This window comes from Pleurodeles waltl, chromosome 6 (assembly GCF_031143425.1).
Source record: "Pleurodeles waltl isolate 20211129_DDA chromosome 6, aPleWal1.hap1.20221129, whole genome shotgun sequence".
Lineage (NCBI taxonomy): Eukaryota > Metazoa > Chordata > Amphibia > Caudata > Salamandridae > Pleurodeles > Pleurodeles waltl.
In genome coordinates, this window is record NC_090445.1 from 33,114,482 (window position 1) to 33,133,788 (window position 19,307).

General features: G+C 48.6%; 1 protein-coding gene across 1 annotated transcript in view; it reads left to right on the top strand.

Moving 5' to 3' along the window:
- The first annotated feature begins 614 nt into the window (after window positions 1-614).
- The window catches only part of LOC138301470 (polypeptide N-acetylgalactosaminyltransferase 6-like), a 398,585-nt gene continuing 379,892 nt past the window's right edge, over window positions 615-19,307 (top strand). The window contains exon 1 of the mRNA XM_069241981.1: window positions 615-1,057. Within this exon, the coding sequence (XP_069098082.1) occupies window positions 615-1,057 (443 nt within the window). The remainder of the gene's footprint in view (window positions 1,058-19,307) is intronic.

Sequence of the window (19,307 nt, forward strand, 5' to 3'; positions counted from 1 at the left end):
AGTAAAGAAATGCAGAAGTTTCTACATTGAGAACATGGAACATGAATGATAAATGAATGCTAAAGCCATGCCAGAAACATCCAACAGAAGTTTATCTGATGACAAAATATTATTGTTTTTCCAATTACATGCAAACCAAAAGCTAGTGCATAAATGGGCTTGTCAATTAAAAGTGTTTATCTTAAGGTAGCAAGCTAACGACATACTAACAAAGGTATAACACCCAGACAGAACAAATACAAGAGTAGCATGCTGCTTAAATGATAGAGGCACATATTTGTCTTCTAAAGTAATGTTTAATGATGATATATTTCCATGTCTAGCTGTTTTGGCGGGCCTTAATGCCTGCAAATCTGTCTTTCTTGTCTAGAGAACCATGGGGTCTGTAGACATAAAACAAAGGTCTACCAAGTCCTAATTTGATTACTCTACAGCCTGTTTTAGCAAGTTTTGACTACAGGACTTTACCGTTGGATTCAACCTGTCCCTTCACTTTTTCTCCTTATTCTTTCCACCATGTCCCCAGGAAAAGATACAGAGCGACGTGGCGGCTACACCGGAAGCTCCTGCGGCTTAAAATAACTGTACTCTTTGTCTGCTTATCCTTGTTTGCCATGCTGCTCTGCCTCATGCACTGGTATCTGGGCGAACACAAGCCTGCACAACCACGGCATCTCGTCGACGGCAGAGGTGGCACCCCGTACCAAAGCTACATGCTGAGCATGGTGATTAGTCTTGCAGCACAGCTACGAGGAGTTACCCCTCCACTGCAAATAAAGCCAGCTGCCAAGAAGGTCAGGGAAGAGGTCACTGGTGGAACGGTCCTTGGGTGCCTTCCGGGGTATTACTCACCAGATGAACTGCACCCTTTTTTACGACGTCCCTTCGAGGATCCTCACCTTCCAGGTTCTGAAGGAAGCCCCTTCATGGTGTACAGCCTTACAGAACAGGAGAAAATTGAGTTCCGACAGGGCTACGCTAAGCACAACTTCAACGCCTTTGCCAGTGACAGGATCTCCTTGCATCGAGACCTTGGACCTGACACCCGACCCTCTGAGTAAGAGTCATGTGCAATTAAATAGTTATCAGGGAATATACAGGACACACAGAACAGGCACATTTTTGTTCAGCTGGTGCCTTCACATTACGGGTGAGCCATGGGTGGAGGGAGAAAGGTTGGTCAAGGCTATTAACACAATTTTTGAATCAGGCTAAGTGCACTAACAATTGAGTTAATATTAATTACTTGTTTAATAGAATATTAACAATGACAGGGGGGGGGGTATTTTTTGGCTTTTTGAATCCTTTCTTCAAACTGCATATCTGGAATCATTTTCAATTGAGAATGTGCCATTTCCTTATGGTGTGTCTTTCCTTGATCTTTTATTGTGTGTTTCAACATCCACTCTTTTGTATGAGTCCTTAATGCACACAATTTTGTTTTTAGAATTACACAGGGATATGCTTCTTTGACTGAACCATATAAAAATGTCCAATTTTTTTCATTAGCAAAGGCTAGCATTCATGGCATTCAATGCTTCACCAATGTTTCACTCTGTGTTTAATAGCCATTCTTAATAAGGATTGGCAATGTCAACCCGTCTGGCATATAATTAGGGCTCCCGGGTTTATGGTATTTATTTTTTTAACATTTCTCTCTGTATTTATCCATATTTATTTTTTGGTAGTCTTACAGTATTTATCCATGTTTTTTGTGCTTTGTCAACAAATTAAACAGTAATGCATATATTTCCACATACTTTAATGCATGTCCAGTTTGAGCATATTGACGCCCAAATATGATAAAACAATACTCCAAAATGAAAACAGTTGTATAACAGCACAAACATATCTTGAAATAGGAAGATACTGAAGGAAATCGCTTGCCTTTTTAAGTTCCACATGCTCTCAATCTGCACAACTATTGGCTGGGAATTCATTAACAACATATAAAGACACTGAAAAAATGGCAAACTTTCTATATTTTTCCAATTTTAAAAATAAATACAGATAGGATACACATTGTTTTCTGTCTGTATTTATCCGTACAAATCTGTAAAAATATAAAACTGTGAGCCATACATATAACCGAATGAGTTTAGGCACTCAAAAAGTCAACATACACTGTACCCCCGTCACTCATTTCTGCTCTCATGCATCTATCATGCACCCATTAACACACTTTGGGCCAAATGTATGAACATTTTTTGCACTTGCAAACGGTGCGAATCGCAAAATTCGGCCGTTTGTGAGTGCAAAAAAGTGGTCTGCGATGCCTGAAAGGCATTCGCAGACCACAAATAAGAAATCGCAAAAATTGCGATTTCTTGCGTTGCGACCTGGTTTTGCGAGTCGCAATTTGCGATTCGCAAAATCCACATCGCAAGGCGATGCTGCAAAAAATCGCAAATTGCGATTTTTCGCAGAATGCCATTTTGCACATGCAAAATACCATGAAATGAAACCAGGTGGTAACCTGGTGCAAAATTTAAAAATGCATTTAAAATGCATTTTTAAATTGAACATGTAAAGCACACATGCCCTTTTGGCATGTGTGCACCTTACATGTCCCCCAAAACATGTTTTGGGTGCAGCAGAGGGGGCCATAGGCCCCCAGCACCCTGGGCATTTGCATTTCCAAAATTGCGATTTCTGGTTCAGAAATCGCAATTTTGGAAATGCAAAAAATTTGCAGCTATGGGCCAACAGGCCCATAGCTGCGAATAGGGCCGGTATCGCAATTTGCGATTCAGTAATAGCATTTGCGATTTTTAAGAAATCGCTATTACCGAATCGCAAATGTGATACATGGCACTTTGCGAGTCGGAAATACCGATTTCTTAAAAATCGCTGTTTCCGAATCGCAAAGGGCCGTGATGATACATTTGGCCCTTTGTCATTCAACCACATCCACAATGTAAGTGACACACAAATGTATCAAGTATATGGAAGATAAATCAAAATAATAAAAGTAGATACAAATAAACATAATAAACATTCCACCACCTAAATTTGGCAGGCATATGCTTACAATCCAAGGTAGCAGGTAGATATATTGAAATTAAATTGTGCAGAATGTATCATTGTTTTAAAGTTCCAGCAGTTCTGTGTGTTTAGAAGCATTATGCTAGCCTCCCTGTAGCAAACCAACAATGACACACTATGCACAAAACCATTCTGTGGCTGTTCAGAAAACACTGCGCTGGGCATCCATCTTCGAATGGTGAAATGTGTTAAGTATCACTACTTTACTGAATCAAGGTGGCCAGCATAATGCTTGTAAGCATGGTGGATATCTTTGAACAGTTAAACAACAATACTTCTGATGGATACAACTACCTGTAGATTCCTCACCTCATGAATACTCCCATGGCGCCAGCATTCGACGGAAATCTTCTTACTAGTCTCTGCACGTCGACGAGGACGTCACTGTCTCGCACGCGACGCCGTCTGACGTCATACAGGCAATAAGAGGTCCTCGACGACGTGCAGACGTCAGTTCCCTTTTTTCCGTGCATTCGAAACGGTTATCTTCGAGGGAGCAACTGTTACTCTTGCGGTTACAGTGTATATCTTGCTGCGTACTCTTTCTCTGTGGAAATAATGTCGCAGAGAAAGTCTGGATTTAAGCCTTGTCGTGAGTGTGGAGGCAAGATGTCGGTGACGGATCCTCATTCCGATTGCCTTTGGTGTTTGAGCTCCGACCACGACGTCTCGACTTGTGATTCATGTCAGCACATGAATCCGAAGGCCCTTAAAGAACGCGAGGCGAAGCTGTTTATGGCCAAGTCAAAGGAGAAGCATCACAAGAAAAAGTCTTCTCCAAGACATCGGCGTCATCGAGACTCCCGGCGCCGTAGAGAATCTCGGCGTCATTCAAGGGAGGCTCGTTCCAGGTCTCCGGATCGGCGCCGAAGGACATGGGAGGTCAGCCCCACGGTGACGCCGCATCCTTCGACGCCGTTGCCCTCTCCGGCGTCTCCAACTTCGCCTGGACAGGCGTCGGTGATTGAGGTATTGGAGCCTCAAGTGTTTTCTCCGGCGCAGACGCCGAGGCCGGCGTCGGGGTCGCCTCCGAGTCAGGCACCCCAGTATCCGGCCTTTCCCACCCCTGGAGCCGATAGTTCCGCATTCTTGAATGCGATGTATGCCATCTTCCAACAGATGGCTCCAGGGGGTGCTCCGGCTGGGCCTTTGGCCTTTTCTTTGGGTGATCCTGCGCCTCTTCGGCCGGCACCCTTTATGCCCTTTCTCCCGTTTGGGAACGTGGGCTCGGCGCCAGTGTCGGCGCCGGTGGCCGCTCCGGTGGCTTCGGAGGGATTGGCCCCAGGGATTTCCATCCCGTCGACGTCGAGATTTCGGCCTGTGACTCCGGTGGGTCCATCCGTTTCAACTGCTCTTCAGTCGGCGCCGAAGTTACCTGTGGCGCCGGATGCGGCGTCGGTGGCTTCGGAAGATCGGCGCCGATCTCCGACTTCGGCGGAGGTATTGTCGACTCCGCGGATTGAGCAACGACTGCATTCAAGGAGGCGTGCTCTCCGGGTACTAGAAGAGCAGGAGTACCAACGAGCCCTAGAGGAAGGAGAGCTAGAGGACTCGGGTGATGGGCTGCGTGGACTGGAGTCGGCCAGTGGGCTGGACACTTCCCCTGAGTGGGACCTTTCGTCCCCGGGGGAATATACAGAGGAAGCTGCTTCCTTTCATACAGTGGTACGGAAGGCAGCTAGTTTTTTGGACCTGCCTTTGCCGGTGGTGGAGGCGAAACAAAACCTTTTGACAGAGGTGTTGCATCCGGCCTCAGCCGCGGCGGAGCCTCTATTACCTTTTAATGACGCTCTGCTGGATCCGGTTTTAGAGGTGTGGAAGAAGCCGGCATCTTCCCCAGCAGTTCACAGAGCCGTGGCCAGGAGGTATCGGACGGCTCCAACTGATCCTGGTTTCCTATCTAGGCACCCTACGCCGGAGAGCTTGGTTGTGCAGGCCTCCTGTTCGTCCAAGTCAGCGCCTGGTTCTTTTCCGACGGTGCCTGGGGACAGAGATTCAAAAAAGCTGGAGGCGCAGTCGAAGAAGATTTTTTCGTCCTGCAGTCTGGCATTAAAAGCCACCAATGCAACCTGTATCCTGGGGAGGTATATTCATGCTCTGATGGATGACATCTCCTCTTCGTTTACAGAGCTTCCCCAGGGTCTTTTGGATCTTGTCTCTGATGCCCAGGCTGCTGCGACCCAAATTATCCAGACGGGACTGGATACCACCGACTCGGTAGCCAGAGCAATGGGCACAACTGTGGTGGAAAGGAGACAGGCCTGGCTCCGTAACTCGGGCTTTTCGGCAGATGTACAGTCCACATTGTTGGATCTCCCGTTTGATGGGGACAAACTGTTTGGGGCTAAGGCTGATTCGGCCTTGGAACGGTTTAAGGAGAGCAGGGCCACGGCTAAGTCGTTGGGACTCCAAGCTCCTTCTTCCACGGCCTCTTCCAGATTCTTCAGGAGGTTTCGTGGATTTGGGCGTGGCTCTTCCTCCTCTTCCTTTCGGGGAAGATATCAGCAACCTGCCTCTTCCCATCCCTATAGATCTTTTAGGGGGAGGGGTAGGGTCCGCACCAGGGGAGCTTCTCAGCAGCACTCTGCCTCTTCCTCATCCTCTGGCGGGGTGCAGCAGGGGAAGCAGCCTTAGGCTTCCACCATTTCCCACTCACTCCTCTCCTGTAGGGGGAAGATTACAGCATTTTCTCACCAAATGGGAGACTGTTACGTCGGACACTTGGGTTCTCAGTGTTGTGGGAAAAGGCTACACCCTTCCCTTTCGGGAGTTTCCGCCCCTCATCCCGCCCCGCCCTTCGTATTGTTCACAAGAACACCTCCTGTTGCTAGAACAGGAGGTAGAAGTCCTCCTTTTAAAGGGCGCGGTGGAGTTGGTCCCGGAGCAGGAAAGGGGTCAAGGAGTTTACTCAAGGTATTTCCTGATTCCCAAGAAGGATGGTCGTTTGAGACCAATTCTGGACCTGAGGATCTTGAATTGGTTCCTCAAGCAGGAAAAGTTCAAGATGCTGACCCTAGCACAGGTGCTTTTGGCGTTGAACATGGAAGACTGGATGGTGTCTGTCGACTTGCAGGATGCTTACTTTCATATCCCGATACTCAAGTCACACAGGAAGTATCTCCGGTTTGTGGTGGGATCGCAACACTATCAGTTTGCGGTCCTTCCGTTTGGTCTTACTTCAGCACCTCGAGTCTTCACGAAGGTGATGTCGGTGGTTGCGGCAGAGCTCAGAAGGAAGGGGATAGCAGTATTCCCTTACTTGGACGATTGGTTGATCAAAGCCAAGTCCCCGGAGCTTGTGTTGCGTCATCTGCAGTCAACAACCCAGTTGTTGTTCGACCTGGGCTTTTCGGTGAACGAGCCCAAATCTCACCTAGAGCCCTCTCAGCGCCTCCTGTTCATAGGGGCAGTACTGGATACAACATTGGGTCGGGCCTTTCCTCCGCCTCAGCGGATTCAAGATATTCAGGATTTGGTTCCAATGTTTCGAAATGGAGCGGTAGTTCCAGTCCTCAAGGTCCTTCGTCTGCTCGGTCTTTTTGCCTCCTGCATTCTGTTGGTCACGCATGCTCGCTGGCACATGAGGGCTCTTCAGTGGTGCCTCCGAAGGCAGTGGTCTCAACACAGAGGGGATCTAGAGGGTACTGTCAAGATCTCCAGAGATGCTGCTGTGGATTTGAAGTGGTGGATTGCAAGCAACAATCTTTCACAAGGAAAGCCGTTCCAGCAGTCGCCACCAGTGGCCACAGTCATAACGGATGCTTCCACTCTAGGGTGGGGAGCTCATCTGGGGGATCTGGAGATCAAAGGTCTTTGGTCTCCAGAGGAACAGATTTTTCACATCAATCTGTTAGAGTTACGGGCTGTACGTCTGGCTCTCAAGGCCTTCCTCCCTTCCCTTCGTGGTCAGTCGGTACAGGTCCTAACGGACAATACTACCACGATGTGGTACATAAACAAGCAGGGAGGAGTGGGGTCGTACCTTCTCTGCAGAGAAGCTCTTCGACTATGGTCCTGGGCAAAGGACCATCGGATTTGCTTGATAGCAAACCATCTGGCCGGAGTTTTGAACGTGCGTGCGGACAGTCTCAGTCGCCACTTCTCGGCAGACCACGAGTGGCGTCTCCATCCAGATCAAGTCCGTTTAATCTTCCAGAAGTGGGGGTTTCCTCGGGTAGATCTGTTCGCCACTCGAGAGAACGCGCATTGTCTGTTGTTCTGCAGCCTTCAGTATCCGATGCAGGAAGCGTTGGGGGACGCGTTTCAAATGACCTGGTGCGGCCAGTTGCTTTACGTGTTTCCTCCCATACCCTTGATTCCTCGAGTATTGAGGAAGATTCGCCAAGACCGGGCTCTAGTAATCTTAATAGCTCCGGATTGGCCAAGGAGGGTGTGGTACTCCGACCTTCTCCAACTCTCAACGTGCCCGCCGCTCCATCTCCCTTTCAGGGCAGACCTCCTCTCACAGTCGCAGGGGCAGGTTCTACACCCCAACCTCCAGAGTCTGCACCTACATGCCTGGAGATTGAACGGGGCAACCTGAGTTCCTTCTCTCTCCCGCCTGAGGTAGTGGATGTTATATTAGCGGCCAGGCGACACTCCACTAAATCTATCTACGCTAATAGGTGGTCTAAATTTGTTGCGTGGTGTGGAGAGAGGCAGATTGATCCCTTACATTTACTTTGTCCACGTTCTATCCTCCGCCTCATCCTTCCAAAGAGGAAGAAAGACTGCACCGTCTGGACCCAAAGAGAGCGTTGAGCTTCTTTATCGATAGAACAAGGGATTTCAGGCTGGAGGATCAGCTGTTTATTGGATACGTGGGCAAGAGGAGAGGAAAGGCAGTCCACAAGAGAACACTATCCAGGTGGGTTGTTCTTTGCATTAAAATATGTTACTCTTTGGCAAAGAAGGATCCTCCTGAGGGCATTAGAGCTCATTCCACCAGAGCTAAGTTGGCCACTTCGGCCTTAGCCAGAGGTGTTCCTGTGGTCGACATCTGCAAGGCCGCAACTTGGTCGTCCCTTCACACTTTTGCAAAACATTACTGTTTAGATTCTGAGGTTAGAAGGGACGGCCATTTTGCACGGTCAGTGCTGCAGGATTTCTTGGTTTGACCATTTAGGCACCCACCGCCGGGCGTGGTACTGCTTTGGGACTCTATTCATGAGGTGAGGAATCCACAGGTAGTTGTATCCATCAGAAGAACGAGTTACTTACCTTCGGTAACGACTTTTCTGGTGGATACATTAGCTACCTGTGGATTCCTCACGTTTTTTTGTATTTATTTTAATTACACAGACCTGCCAGACAACTGCATCTGTCAGGCTTACCTAAGAGGTCCTAGCGAGTGCAAATTGTCTACCCCAGGGTTTGTGAAACAAAGTAACCAACAACAAAATTGTTGGTTACTACATGATCCTGTGAAATTCAATGTAACAAAATGCCTGTCTACAGGCATTACAACCGTGTAATATCAATCAAACCATAAAGGCCTGCTGGCCAAGTCAGACCTACTGCCTTTGCTGTGTCTTATCTTAGAAAATAAATTAGGCCTACAGCCTTGATCAATGGTGTGTCACATTTTCCAAGTGAGTCTTGCTTTGTTAAGCAAAAATGTTTCACATGACAAAAAGTGAAATACAAGCACTCTTTTTTTTAACTAAAGCAGATATCTGCTGAATAAAATCTGTATTTGGGTGTATCGTTTGTCCCAGCTCTTCTCACAGTAGACAATAAATTACAAATATGTACACAATTATAGTTGGCATAACAATAAATGGCCCTTCTCAAAATGGCATAACAAATATGCTCAAAGTGCAAACCTACTTTGAGGTTTGCACACGGATAACCAACATTAAAATTTTGGCCTGCTGCCAGTGGGTTGCTCGTGGGGGCTCTGACTGCTTCTGCTGGCTCTCCTGTCTTCTGAGGGTCAGCCCGCACTCCTATCCAAGTGTTGAGTCCCCTGGCCCTTGCTGGTCCTCTTCAGCTCTGCAAAGCTCCAATAGCTCCAGTTGCATTTGCTTGTGCTTGTTGGCAGTCCTCCTGACTACTGACCCATCTGCAATCTGGCGATTGTCGAGGGGCAGCTCGTAGGCAACTGCAGGGACTTCTCTACAGCTCTTGCGTTCCGCAGGTGGACTTCATCCACCACCTTCGACCCCAATCTTCACCCACAAAAGGGTGGGCATTGCCTCCTGCCCCACCTAGACACTCCTTCGTGGACTGGACTCTGTCCCCTTTTTTTGCAGGTCCTCTTCATCCAGAATCCACCATTGGGTTCCACCGGCCTGGTCCTGCTTTTGCAATATTCCAAGTCCCGATGTTAGCCTATTGGATAACTTACCTCTGCTCACCTGGTTGCTGGAGGTCTTCTAGACACTTACCTCTTGGGGTGCCACTCTCTCACAGCCCTTGGCTAACTACTCCATATCCTCTGGTGGGTCGGGGATTCCACTCTATCCCAGCCCTTGGCTAACTAATCCATATCCTCTGGTGGGGGTTTCATTCTCGCATTCCACTTTTTATTATATGCCCCCCCCCCCATACAGCCCTTGCTATTTTATACTATTTCCTAATACTTACCTGTGTATATTTTTTGTGTACTTACCTCTAGATGGGGGTTTGCTTATAGTAATCTAGTTTGGTGTTCCTGTTATAGAGTACCTTTAGTTTTGCAACACTGTGGGGTCCTTTCATGTGTGATAAGTTACTGTGTGACTACTGTGGTGTTGCAAGTGCTTCACACTCCTCCTAGATAAAGTTTGGCTGCTCACCACAGCTACCACTACAGAGCCCTGGCTAACTAGGCACTGTAACACTATCTAATAAGGGTTGCCTGGACGGACCAAGTATGAGGTGTAACACCATATGTGTCCACCACACACTGGGCCAGCCTCCTACAGAAGGCCTGCTTAAAGCCCTGCAGCGCCTGTCATAGACTGATGTTGGTGATGGACCTGCACCTTGTTTGCCTTTGGTGCCTCAAGCATGACCATGACGTGAAGACTTGTGTCGACTGCCGCACCATGAATTCAAAGGCCTTGAGGGTGCAGTCCCCCAAGCTCCTTGTAGTCTGAAGTGCAACATCATGATGCTCTTGATCTCGGTCGAGAGAAAGGACCCGGGATCAGTAGCAGAGTTTAAGATCTTTATTGGGCCACTTGGGTAAGTCCCACCACAAGAAGAAGAATAAGAAGTCAAATAGGTCTTCGACTTCACCCTGTCTGTTGAAGTAATCTGTCGAGACAAGGGAGTGTCATCATTCGAGTCCTGGGTTTGCAGTTGAGCCAGCGCCTGGGCCGACTCCACGCCTTCTTGAGTTTCCAGAAGCTGGAGTGGCCCACCCTTTCTTTGTGAATCATATTTGGGTGGCTTGTTTCCTCTGTCACGCCTTCGGGCCCCACAGGTTCAGAAAGAGGCCCTACTGGGTCTCCACCAACTGCTGCAGACCTGGCTCCAGTGGGGCCTTTGGATCCAGACCAGTGCTGGTCATAGCACCTCGACTTTCCCTGGTGCTGGCCTCAATGTTGATGCCACCAGCGCTGCCAGCGGTCCCATCCCCATAGTCATCCCTGACTCCAACACGGAGCCAGAGGGGCCATGCCTCCCAGGCCGGATCCTGAGCCCTATTCCTATGGGCTTGGACTCGGGGAGGAGTGGGAGAGGCTGCTGGATCCTGAGGAATCCCTGTGCCTAGATTCCAACTTGGACTGGTGTGAGGACCTGGTGGATGCCAGCGAACTGGGTACTTCTCAAGGTTCTTGCATGGTCTCTCCTCCTACCATGGCTAGGGAGGAGGGAGCCTCATTTGCAATGGTGGTGAGAAGGGTAACTGTGGTCCTTGACCTTCAGTTGCCTTCAGTGGCTGTGAAGACTAACATCTTGATGGAGGTGCTTTCTGCCATGAGTGGCCCTCCTCAGAACTGCTTCTTCATTTTAAATGAGCCTTCATGGACGTCCTGCTAGGATCTTGGTCCAAACCCTGCACAGGGGCTCCTGCGAACAGGACGATTGCCTGCTGACATCGCCTTGCCCCAGAGGACCTCAGTTTCCTTACCCATCACCCTACCCCAGGGAGTTTGGTTGTCCAAGCCTCACCCTCCTGTGTAATTTCTGGTGTATTCCCTACCACACCACCGGAGAGGGACTCCAAGAGCCTGGGCACCTTAGGAAAGAAAATGTTTTCTTCCACCATCCTGGCAGTGTGGTCCGTCAATGCAGCATGCCTTTTGGGCCATTACTCCTAAGCACTGTGGGTACAGTTGTGCAGGTGCAGCCAATAGTCCAGGGGGAGTCAAAGGCTGCACTCTCCCATCCTGTTGCTGACAGTAGAGATGCAGCCAAGGTTATGATTCAATGTATACTAGATACCACTGGCTCACTGGGCAGAGCAGTTTCATAGTTGATGGCCTCACAGCGTCACACCTGGTTGAGGATAACTGGCTTTTCAGGGGATGCCCAACCATCGCTTATAGATGCCATTGGATGGCACATGTCTCTTCAAAGATAGGGGATTCAGCGCTGGAGTGCTTCAAGTATAGTATGGCTAAGGCCAGATCTTTGGGCCTGTCCATGCATCCTCATCAACCCCAGTCTGCCTTTCGCACCTTTTGAGGCTATGGAAGAGGCTTTCAACCACGACTTTACTCACCCAGCCACCACGGCGTGCAAGCTTCTCAGCCTCAGCGTGGCTGAGGATGCAGTATTTACAGACCTTGTGGGTCGGGCAGCCAGAGGTCGGGCCAGTCCACCACTCCCCCGGCAGCTGCAGCCTCCAAACAGGCAGGAAACGCCATCATCTGCCCCACAGGTGGTCTAGAACATCAGACCAGTGGGTTTTTCAAATTGTCCGAGGGGGTTACTACCACCCGCTTCATAACTTCCCCTCCACCCATACAACCACTCTGATCTGATCTGTTAGAGAGCACCCAGAAGCACAGGGGGCCTGGAATGTTTGTGGGGCAATAAACATGTTTATGGGACACGCTAGTTTCTTTGTGGGTGCGCACAGACGTGAACCCAGTGAAGCAGCATTTCTTTGAGTAATAATTGCTTTTAGAGGCCAGACACTAAGGGAGGATACGCTGTTACCGAGCTAGAAATAGCATCTTTCTAAAACAGAACCATCTTCATGTACTGAACATAGTGCCTTGTAAACTGTAGGGAGTCTCTGGCTCAATGTTACTATATTTTTTTTACCTCTTATATTTGCTAGGTTATGGTATACTGTCCGATAGTTTGTTGTGTTGGACTTGGGCTTCACTGTGCAGTGCTAAGGTTTTCCTTGTTTAATTTCGGATTCACATTTCTTTGGATACCGCTCTGCATCCCTGAACTGTTTAAACAGGGTATGTTCAGTTGTGTGATGCCAAGGTTTGGTAGGTTATGCTTGCCTTCTCTAATAAATAATGGCATTTTTTTCGTTTTTTGCTGCAGATAGAGGAATACGGTAAATGGAAGTGCTTTAGTTATGTGCAGGGCCACTGGAATTATGTGGCAGAGAGGACCAAATTATGAGGCAGGGTTGACCAATATATGTGGCAAGAAAAGTACAGTTATGCATTTACAATGCCAATAGCTCTAATTCAAGCAAATGCGAGACCTATTGCATTGGTTTTTTTTTATTTTAGTTTTGCAGCGAGTCACTTTTTACATTTTTTTAAAACATGCATGCCTGATTTTTATATTTTATTGCTTTGAAAATGTTCATGCTCTCATGTTGCAAATTGTCATGTTTTATATTTTGCAAAACAAAAAATGCATTAAAAAAAACTATAGACTTGCCAAAGGCAGTCCTAGTTCCTTTGCCAATGTTTTTTTGAGAACTGTTTTTCTCTGTTGGAAAAATTGTTCTAATAAATGTAAAACACATTTGTGCTTTTTTTTACTCCTAATTTCACCGTCAGTCATATATCCACCATAGCAGGATGCACCCCACCAGACTGATACATGTCTTACTGAACGGATGTTACCACCATGGTGTAATCATTGGATATTGGCCCGTATTCTGAATCCTTAGCCTTGTCCAGACAGTTTTCGCTGTTCTCGTTGGGAGATCTGATTGACTACTCTAGACCAGTGGACTCCGCTGGAAGGATACCTAAACCCAGTTTCTATAGATTTCCCTGCATGCTAATAGGATCATGTAAAATAGCAACTGCTCCTCTCCTTCATTTAGTCTCCCAGAAAGCTTGGAATCAATACCAAATAGAAGTAGGGTATCTGTTAAATTCACATGTTGATTGAAGACTCCAGACAGAGTTTTACTGACATACTGCCAGAATTAAAAGAGCTTTGGACATGCTAAAAAGATGTTTATCATCCACCTGAGGTAATCTGCATCTTAAAAAAAAGTTGGGTTTGTTTTGTGATTTTTGCCAACTTTTAAGGTGACCAATACAGTCTATGCAGTGTAAAGAAGTGACTACACTTTAATTAAGCAGGTTTGACTATTTCATCTAATATTTTAAAAGATTTGAGCCAAACATCTTCAAGAAGCGAGAGTATCTTCCCAAATCAGAATTCTAGGCTTTGATGATTTCCCAGTACCAATATGCTACTTCTTTCCTAAATGGTAAGAAAACCATCTTATTCTCTATTTCCCCACTCTCCTGTCCTCACCACGTTTGAGCCAAACACCAAGAAGCGATTTGGAGGTACTTAAATCTAGAAAGTGAGCCTCTAGTTTTGTCTGCAATCTACTATCATGAGATTACCTCAGATCTAGATCTGAGATCTCCTCAAGTTCGTATTCCAGCCGCTTTAAGAAAGATAGAGAGTGTGTCATTTATACATTTAGGTGTTCCAGGGGAATCCCAAATTGGTGAATCATTAGAGTAATGAGGGACTGCAAAGAATTTCCTTACGGCACACCACACTGAGAGGCTTGCTAAAAATACCTTTAACCTAACATTTTTTGAAAATCATGGGGTTACCAAATTTCAAAAGAAAATCTTCCTGTCCACGCTTAATTGACATAGCTGTAAAGAGGTACCCCAGCGTTGAATACTTTACCGCTGAGCTTAACATGTCGAAGTTTTTAAGCTGAAAAGCATAAAGTATAGTTGGAAGTCCAGTAACACTAAGCACCCACTCTTTTATTTGTTCCTAAGCTTTTTCTAAGAAAGTATAGGTATCTTATACCCCCAAATAAAGGAACTCACTTCGTCCTGCAATCTGTTTATAGTTTTCTTAGGGAAAATTAATGGGTCAGTTTTGGGAGGATGATTACCTTTATCAAATTTGCTTGACCGTATATATTTAAAGGGAGAGACCTCTACTTCCGCAGCAGTAGGCTGATTTCTTTAGCCACTCTAGTAATATTGGAAGTGGCTAGCTCGTCAAGTTTTTGGGCTATTGTGACCCCTAGATATCAGATTTGATGCTTCAAATTATGTGGGTATCCTACTGTAAGGAAATGCCTCCTTGGCATGGTTACCCCCTGACTTTTTGCCTTTGCTGATGCCAAGTTATGATTTGAAGGTGTGCTGAGGCCTGCTAACCAGGCCCCAGCACCAGTGTTCTTTCCCTAAAACTGTACCTTTGTTTCCACAATTGGCACACCCTGGCATCCAGGTAAGTCCCTTGTAACTGGTACCAAGGGCCCTGATGCCAGGGAAGGTCTCTAAGGGCTGCAGCATGTCTTATGCCACCCTGGGGACCCCTCACTCAGCACAGACACACTGCTTGCCAGCTTGTGTGTGCTGGTGGGGAGAAAATGACTAAGTCGACATGGCACTCCCCTCTGGGTGCCATGCCAACCTCACACTGCCTATGGCATAGATAAGTCACCCCTCTAGCAGGCCTTACAGCCCTAAGGCAGGGTGCAGTATACCATATGTGAGGGCATAGGTGCATGAGCACTATGCCCCTACAGTGTCTAAGCAAAACCTTAGACATTGTAAGTGCAGGGTAGCCATAAGAGTATATGGTCTGGGAGTCTGTCATACATGAGCTCCACAGCACCATAATGGCTACACTGAAAACTGGGAAGTTTGGTATCAAACTTCTCAGCACAATAAATGCACACTGATGCCAGTGTACATTTTATTGTGAAATACACCTCAGAGGGCATCTTAGAGATGCCCCCTGAAAACATACCCGACTTCTAGTGTGGGCTGACTAGTTTTACCAGCCTGCCACACACCAAACATGTTGCTGGCCACATGGGGGGAGTGTCTTTGTCACTCTGTGGCTAGTAACAAAGCCTGTACTAGGTGGAGGTGCTTCTCACCTCCCCCTGCAGGAATTGTAACACCTGGCGGTGAGCCTCAAAGGCTCACCCCCTTTGTTACAGCACCCCAGGGCACTCCAGCTAGTGGAGATGCCTGCCCCCTCCGGCCACGGCCCCACCTTTGGCGGCAAGGCCGGAGCAGATAATGAGAAAAACAAGGAGTCACTGGCCAGTCAGGACAACCCCTAAGGTGTCCTGAGCTGAGGTGACTCTGACTTTTAGAAATCCTCCATCTTGCAGATGGAGGATTCCCCCAATAGGATTAGGGATGTGCCCCCCTCCCCCAGGGAGGAGGCACAAATAGGGTGTAGCCACCCTCAGGGCTAGTAGCCATTGGCTACTAACCCCCCAGACCTAAACACACCCCTAAATTGAGTATTTAGGGGCTCCCAGAAGCTAGCAAGATAGATTCCTGCAACCTGAAGACAAAGAAGGACTGCTGACCTGAACGCCCTGCAGAGAAGACGGAGACACCAACTGTTTTGGCCCCAGCCCTACCGGCCTGTCTCCCCACTTCAAGAAAAACTGCAACAGCGACGCGTTCCCCACGGTCCAGCGACCTCTGAAGCCTCAGAGGACTACCCTGCATCTAAAAGGACCAAGAACTCCCGAGGACAGCGGCTCTGCTCCAAAGAAGAAACAACTTTGCAACAAAGAAACAACTTTTAAAGGACTGCACGTTTCCTGCCGGAAGCGTGAGACTTTCCACTCTGTACCTGACGCCCCCGGCTCAACCTGCGGAGAAACAACACTACAGGGAGGACTCCCCGGCACCTGCGACCCTGTGAGTAGCCAGAGTTGACCCCCCTAAACCTCCCCCCCAGGGGCGCCTGCAGAGGGAATCCAGAGACTCCCCCTGACCGCGACTGCCTGCTTCTAAAAACCCGACGCCTGGTAAAGACACTGCACCCGCAGCCCCCAGGACCTGAAGGATCCGAGCTCCAGTGCAGGAGCGACCCCCAGGTGGCCCTCTCCCTTGCCCAGGTGGTGGCTACCCCGAGGAGCCCCCCCCCCCCTTGCCTGCCTGCTTCGCTGAAGAGACCCCTGGGTCTCCCATTGATCTCCATTGCAAAACCGACGCCTGTTTGCACTCTGCACCCGGCCGCCCGTGCCGCTGAGGGTGTACTTTTTGTGCTGACTTGTGTGTCCCCCGGTGCCCTACAAAACCCCCCTGGTCTGCCCTCCGAAGTCGCGGGTACCTACCTGCTGGCAGACTGGAACCGGGGCACCCCCTTCTCCATTGAAGCCTATGCGTTTTGGGCACCACTTTGACCTCTGCACCTGACCGGCCCTGAGCTGCTGGTGTGGTAACTTTGGGGTTGCCCTGAACCCCCAACGGTGGGCTACCTTGGACCCAACATTGAACCCTGTAGGTGGTTTACTTACATGCAGAACTAACAAATACTTACCTCCCCCAGGAACTGTTGAAAATTGCACTGTGCCTAGTTTTAAAATAGCTTATTGCCATTTTTGCCAAAACTATACATGCTATTTTGCTGATTCAAAGTTCCTATGATACCTAAGTGAAGTACCTTTCATTTGAAGTATTGATTGTAAATCTTGAACCTGTGGTTCTTAAAATAAACTAAGAAAATATATTTTTCTATATAAAAACCTATTGGCCTGGAATTGTCTTTGAGTGTGTGTTGCTCATTTATTGCCTGTGTGTGTACAACAAATGCTTAACACTACCCTCTGATAAGCCTACTGCTCGACCACACTACCACAAAATAGAGCATTAGAATGATCTATTTTTGCCACTATCTTACCTCTAAGGGGAACCCTTGGACTCTGTGCATGCTATTTCTTACTTTGAAATGGTACATACAGAGCCAACTTCCTACACCTATTTTAGACCATGACTTGACCTCTGTTTTATCCTGGTTAATTTGGTATTCCAAGAGCTGGCCAAACTCCTGGGCTAAGTCATAAAGCCTGGGGATTGTGACATGATGATCCGTGGTAATTATAAGGATGTCATATGCATAGTGAGCCAATTTTATAGTAAGAGCCTGTGCCACAAAGGGCATAATACTAAGATCCTTGTGAATCATCTGCTTAATGGGCTCAATGTATAATGCGAACAAAAGAGCAGAAAGAAGACGCCCCTGACGTGTACCCTGATTTATAGTGATTCATGGGGATAGCCCTCCATTAGCTAAAACCCTGGCCGATGGTAAATGATATAGCTTTTGAACTGCAGTAGTCCTGATTTCTGAGAATTAAAAACATTTAAGGACCTCCTCTAGATAAGACCATTTAACCCGGTTGAAGATTTTGGCCACATTCAAAGTGACAGTTGTTAGTGAATGATCAAAAGCTATGGCCCCTACTAACACGTGAGTTTGTTTGTATAAACACCTTCTGATGGATACAACTACCTGTGGATTCCTCACCTCATGAATACTCCCATGGCGCCAGCATTCTACGGAAATCTTCTTACTAGTCTCTGCACGTCGACGAGGACGTCACTGTCGCCCACGCGACGCCGTCTGACGTCATACAGGCAATAAGAGGTCCTCGACGACGTGCGGACGTCAGTTCCCTTTTTTCCGTGCATTCGAAACGGTTATCTTCGAGGGAGCAACTGTTACTCTTGCGGTTACAGTGTATATCTTGCTGCGTAGTCTTTCGCTGTGGAAATAATGTCGCAGAGAAAGTCTGGATTTAAGCCTTGTCGTGAGTGTGGAGGCAAGATGTCGGTGACGGATCCTCATTCCGATTGCCTTTGGTGTTTGAGCTCCGACCACGACGTCTCGACTTGTGATTCATGTCAGCACATGAATCCAAAGGCTCTTAAAGAACGTGAGGCGAAGCTGTTTATGGCCAAGTCAAAGGAGAAGCATCACAAGAAGTCTTCTCCAAGACATCGGCGTCATCGAGACTCCCGGCGCCGTAGAGAATCTCGGCGTCATTCAAGGGAGGCTCGTTCCAGGTCTCCGGATCGGCGCCGAAGAACATGGGAGGTCAGCCCCACGGTTACGCCGCATCCTTCGACGCCGTTGCCTTCTCCGGCGTCTCCAACTTCACCTGGACAGGCGTCGGTGATTGAGGTATTGGAGCCTCAAGTGTTTTCTCCGGCGCAGACGCCGAGGCCGGCGTCGGGGTCGCCTCCGAGACAGGCACCCCAGTATCCGGCTTTTCCCACCCCTGGAGCCGATAGTTCCGCATTCTTGAATGCGATGTATGCCATCTTCCAACAGATGGCTCCAGGGGGTGCTCCGGCTGGGCCTTTGGCCTTTTCTTTGGGTGATCCTGCGCCTCTTCGGCCGGCACCCTTTATGCCCTTTCTCCCGTTTGGGAACGTGGGCTCGGCGCCAGTGTCGGCGCCGGTGGCCGCTCCGGTGGCTTCGGAAGGATTGGCCCCAGGGATTTCCATCCCGTCGACGTCGAGATTTCGGCCTGTGACTCCGGTGGGTCCATCCGTTTCAACTGCTCTTCAGTCGGCGCCGAAGTTACCTGTGGCGCCGGATGCGGCGTCGGTGGCTTCGGAAGATCGGCGCCGATCTCCGACTTCGGCGGAGGCATTGTCGACTCCGCGGATTGAGCAGCGACTGCATTCAAGGAGACGTGCTCTCCGGGTACTAGAAGAGCAGGAGTACCAACGAGCCCTAGAGGAAGGAGAGCTAGAGGACTCGGGTGATGGGCTGCGTGGACTGGAGTCGGCCAGTGGGCTGGACACTTCCCCTGAGTGGGACCTTTCGTCCCCGGGGGAATATACTGAGGAGGCTGCTTCCTTTCATGCAGTGGTACGGAAGGCAGCTAGTTTTTTGGACCTGCCTTTGCCGGTGGTGGAGGCGAAACAAAACCTTTTGACAGAGGTGTTACATCCGGCCTCAGCCGCGGCGGAGCCTCTGTTACCTTTTAATGACGCTCTGCTGGATCCGGTTTTAGAGGTGTGGAAGAGGCCGGCATCTTCCCCAGCAGTTCACAGAGCCGCGGCCAGGAGGTATCGGGCGGCTCCAACTGACCCTGGTTTTCTGTCCAGGCACCCTACGCCGGAGAGCTTGGTGGTGCAGGCCTC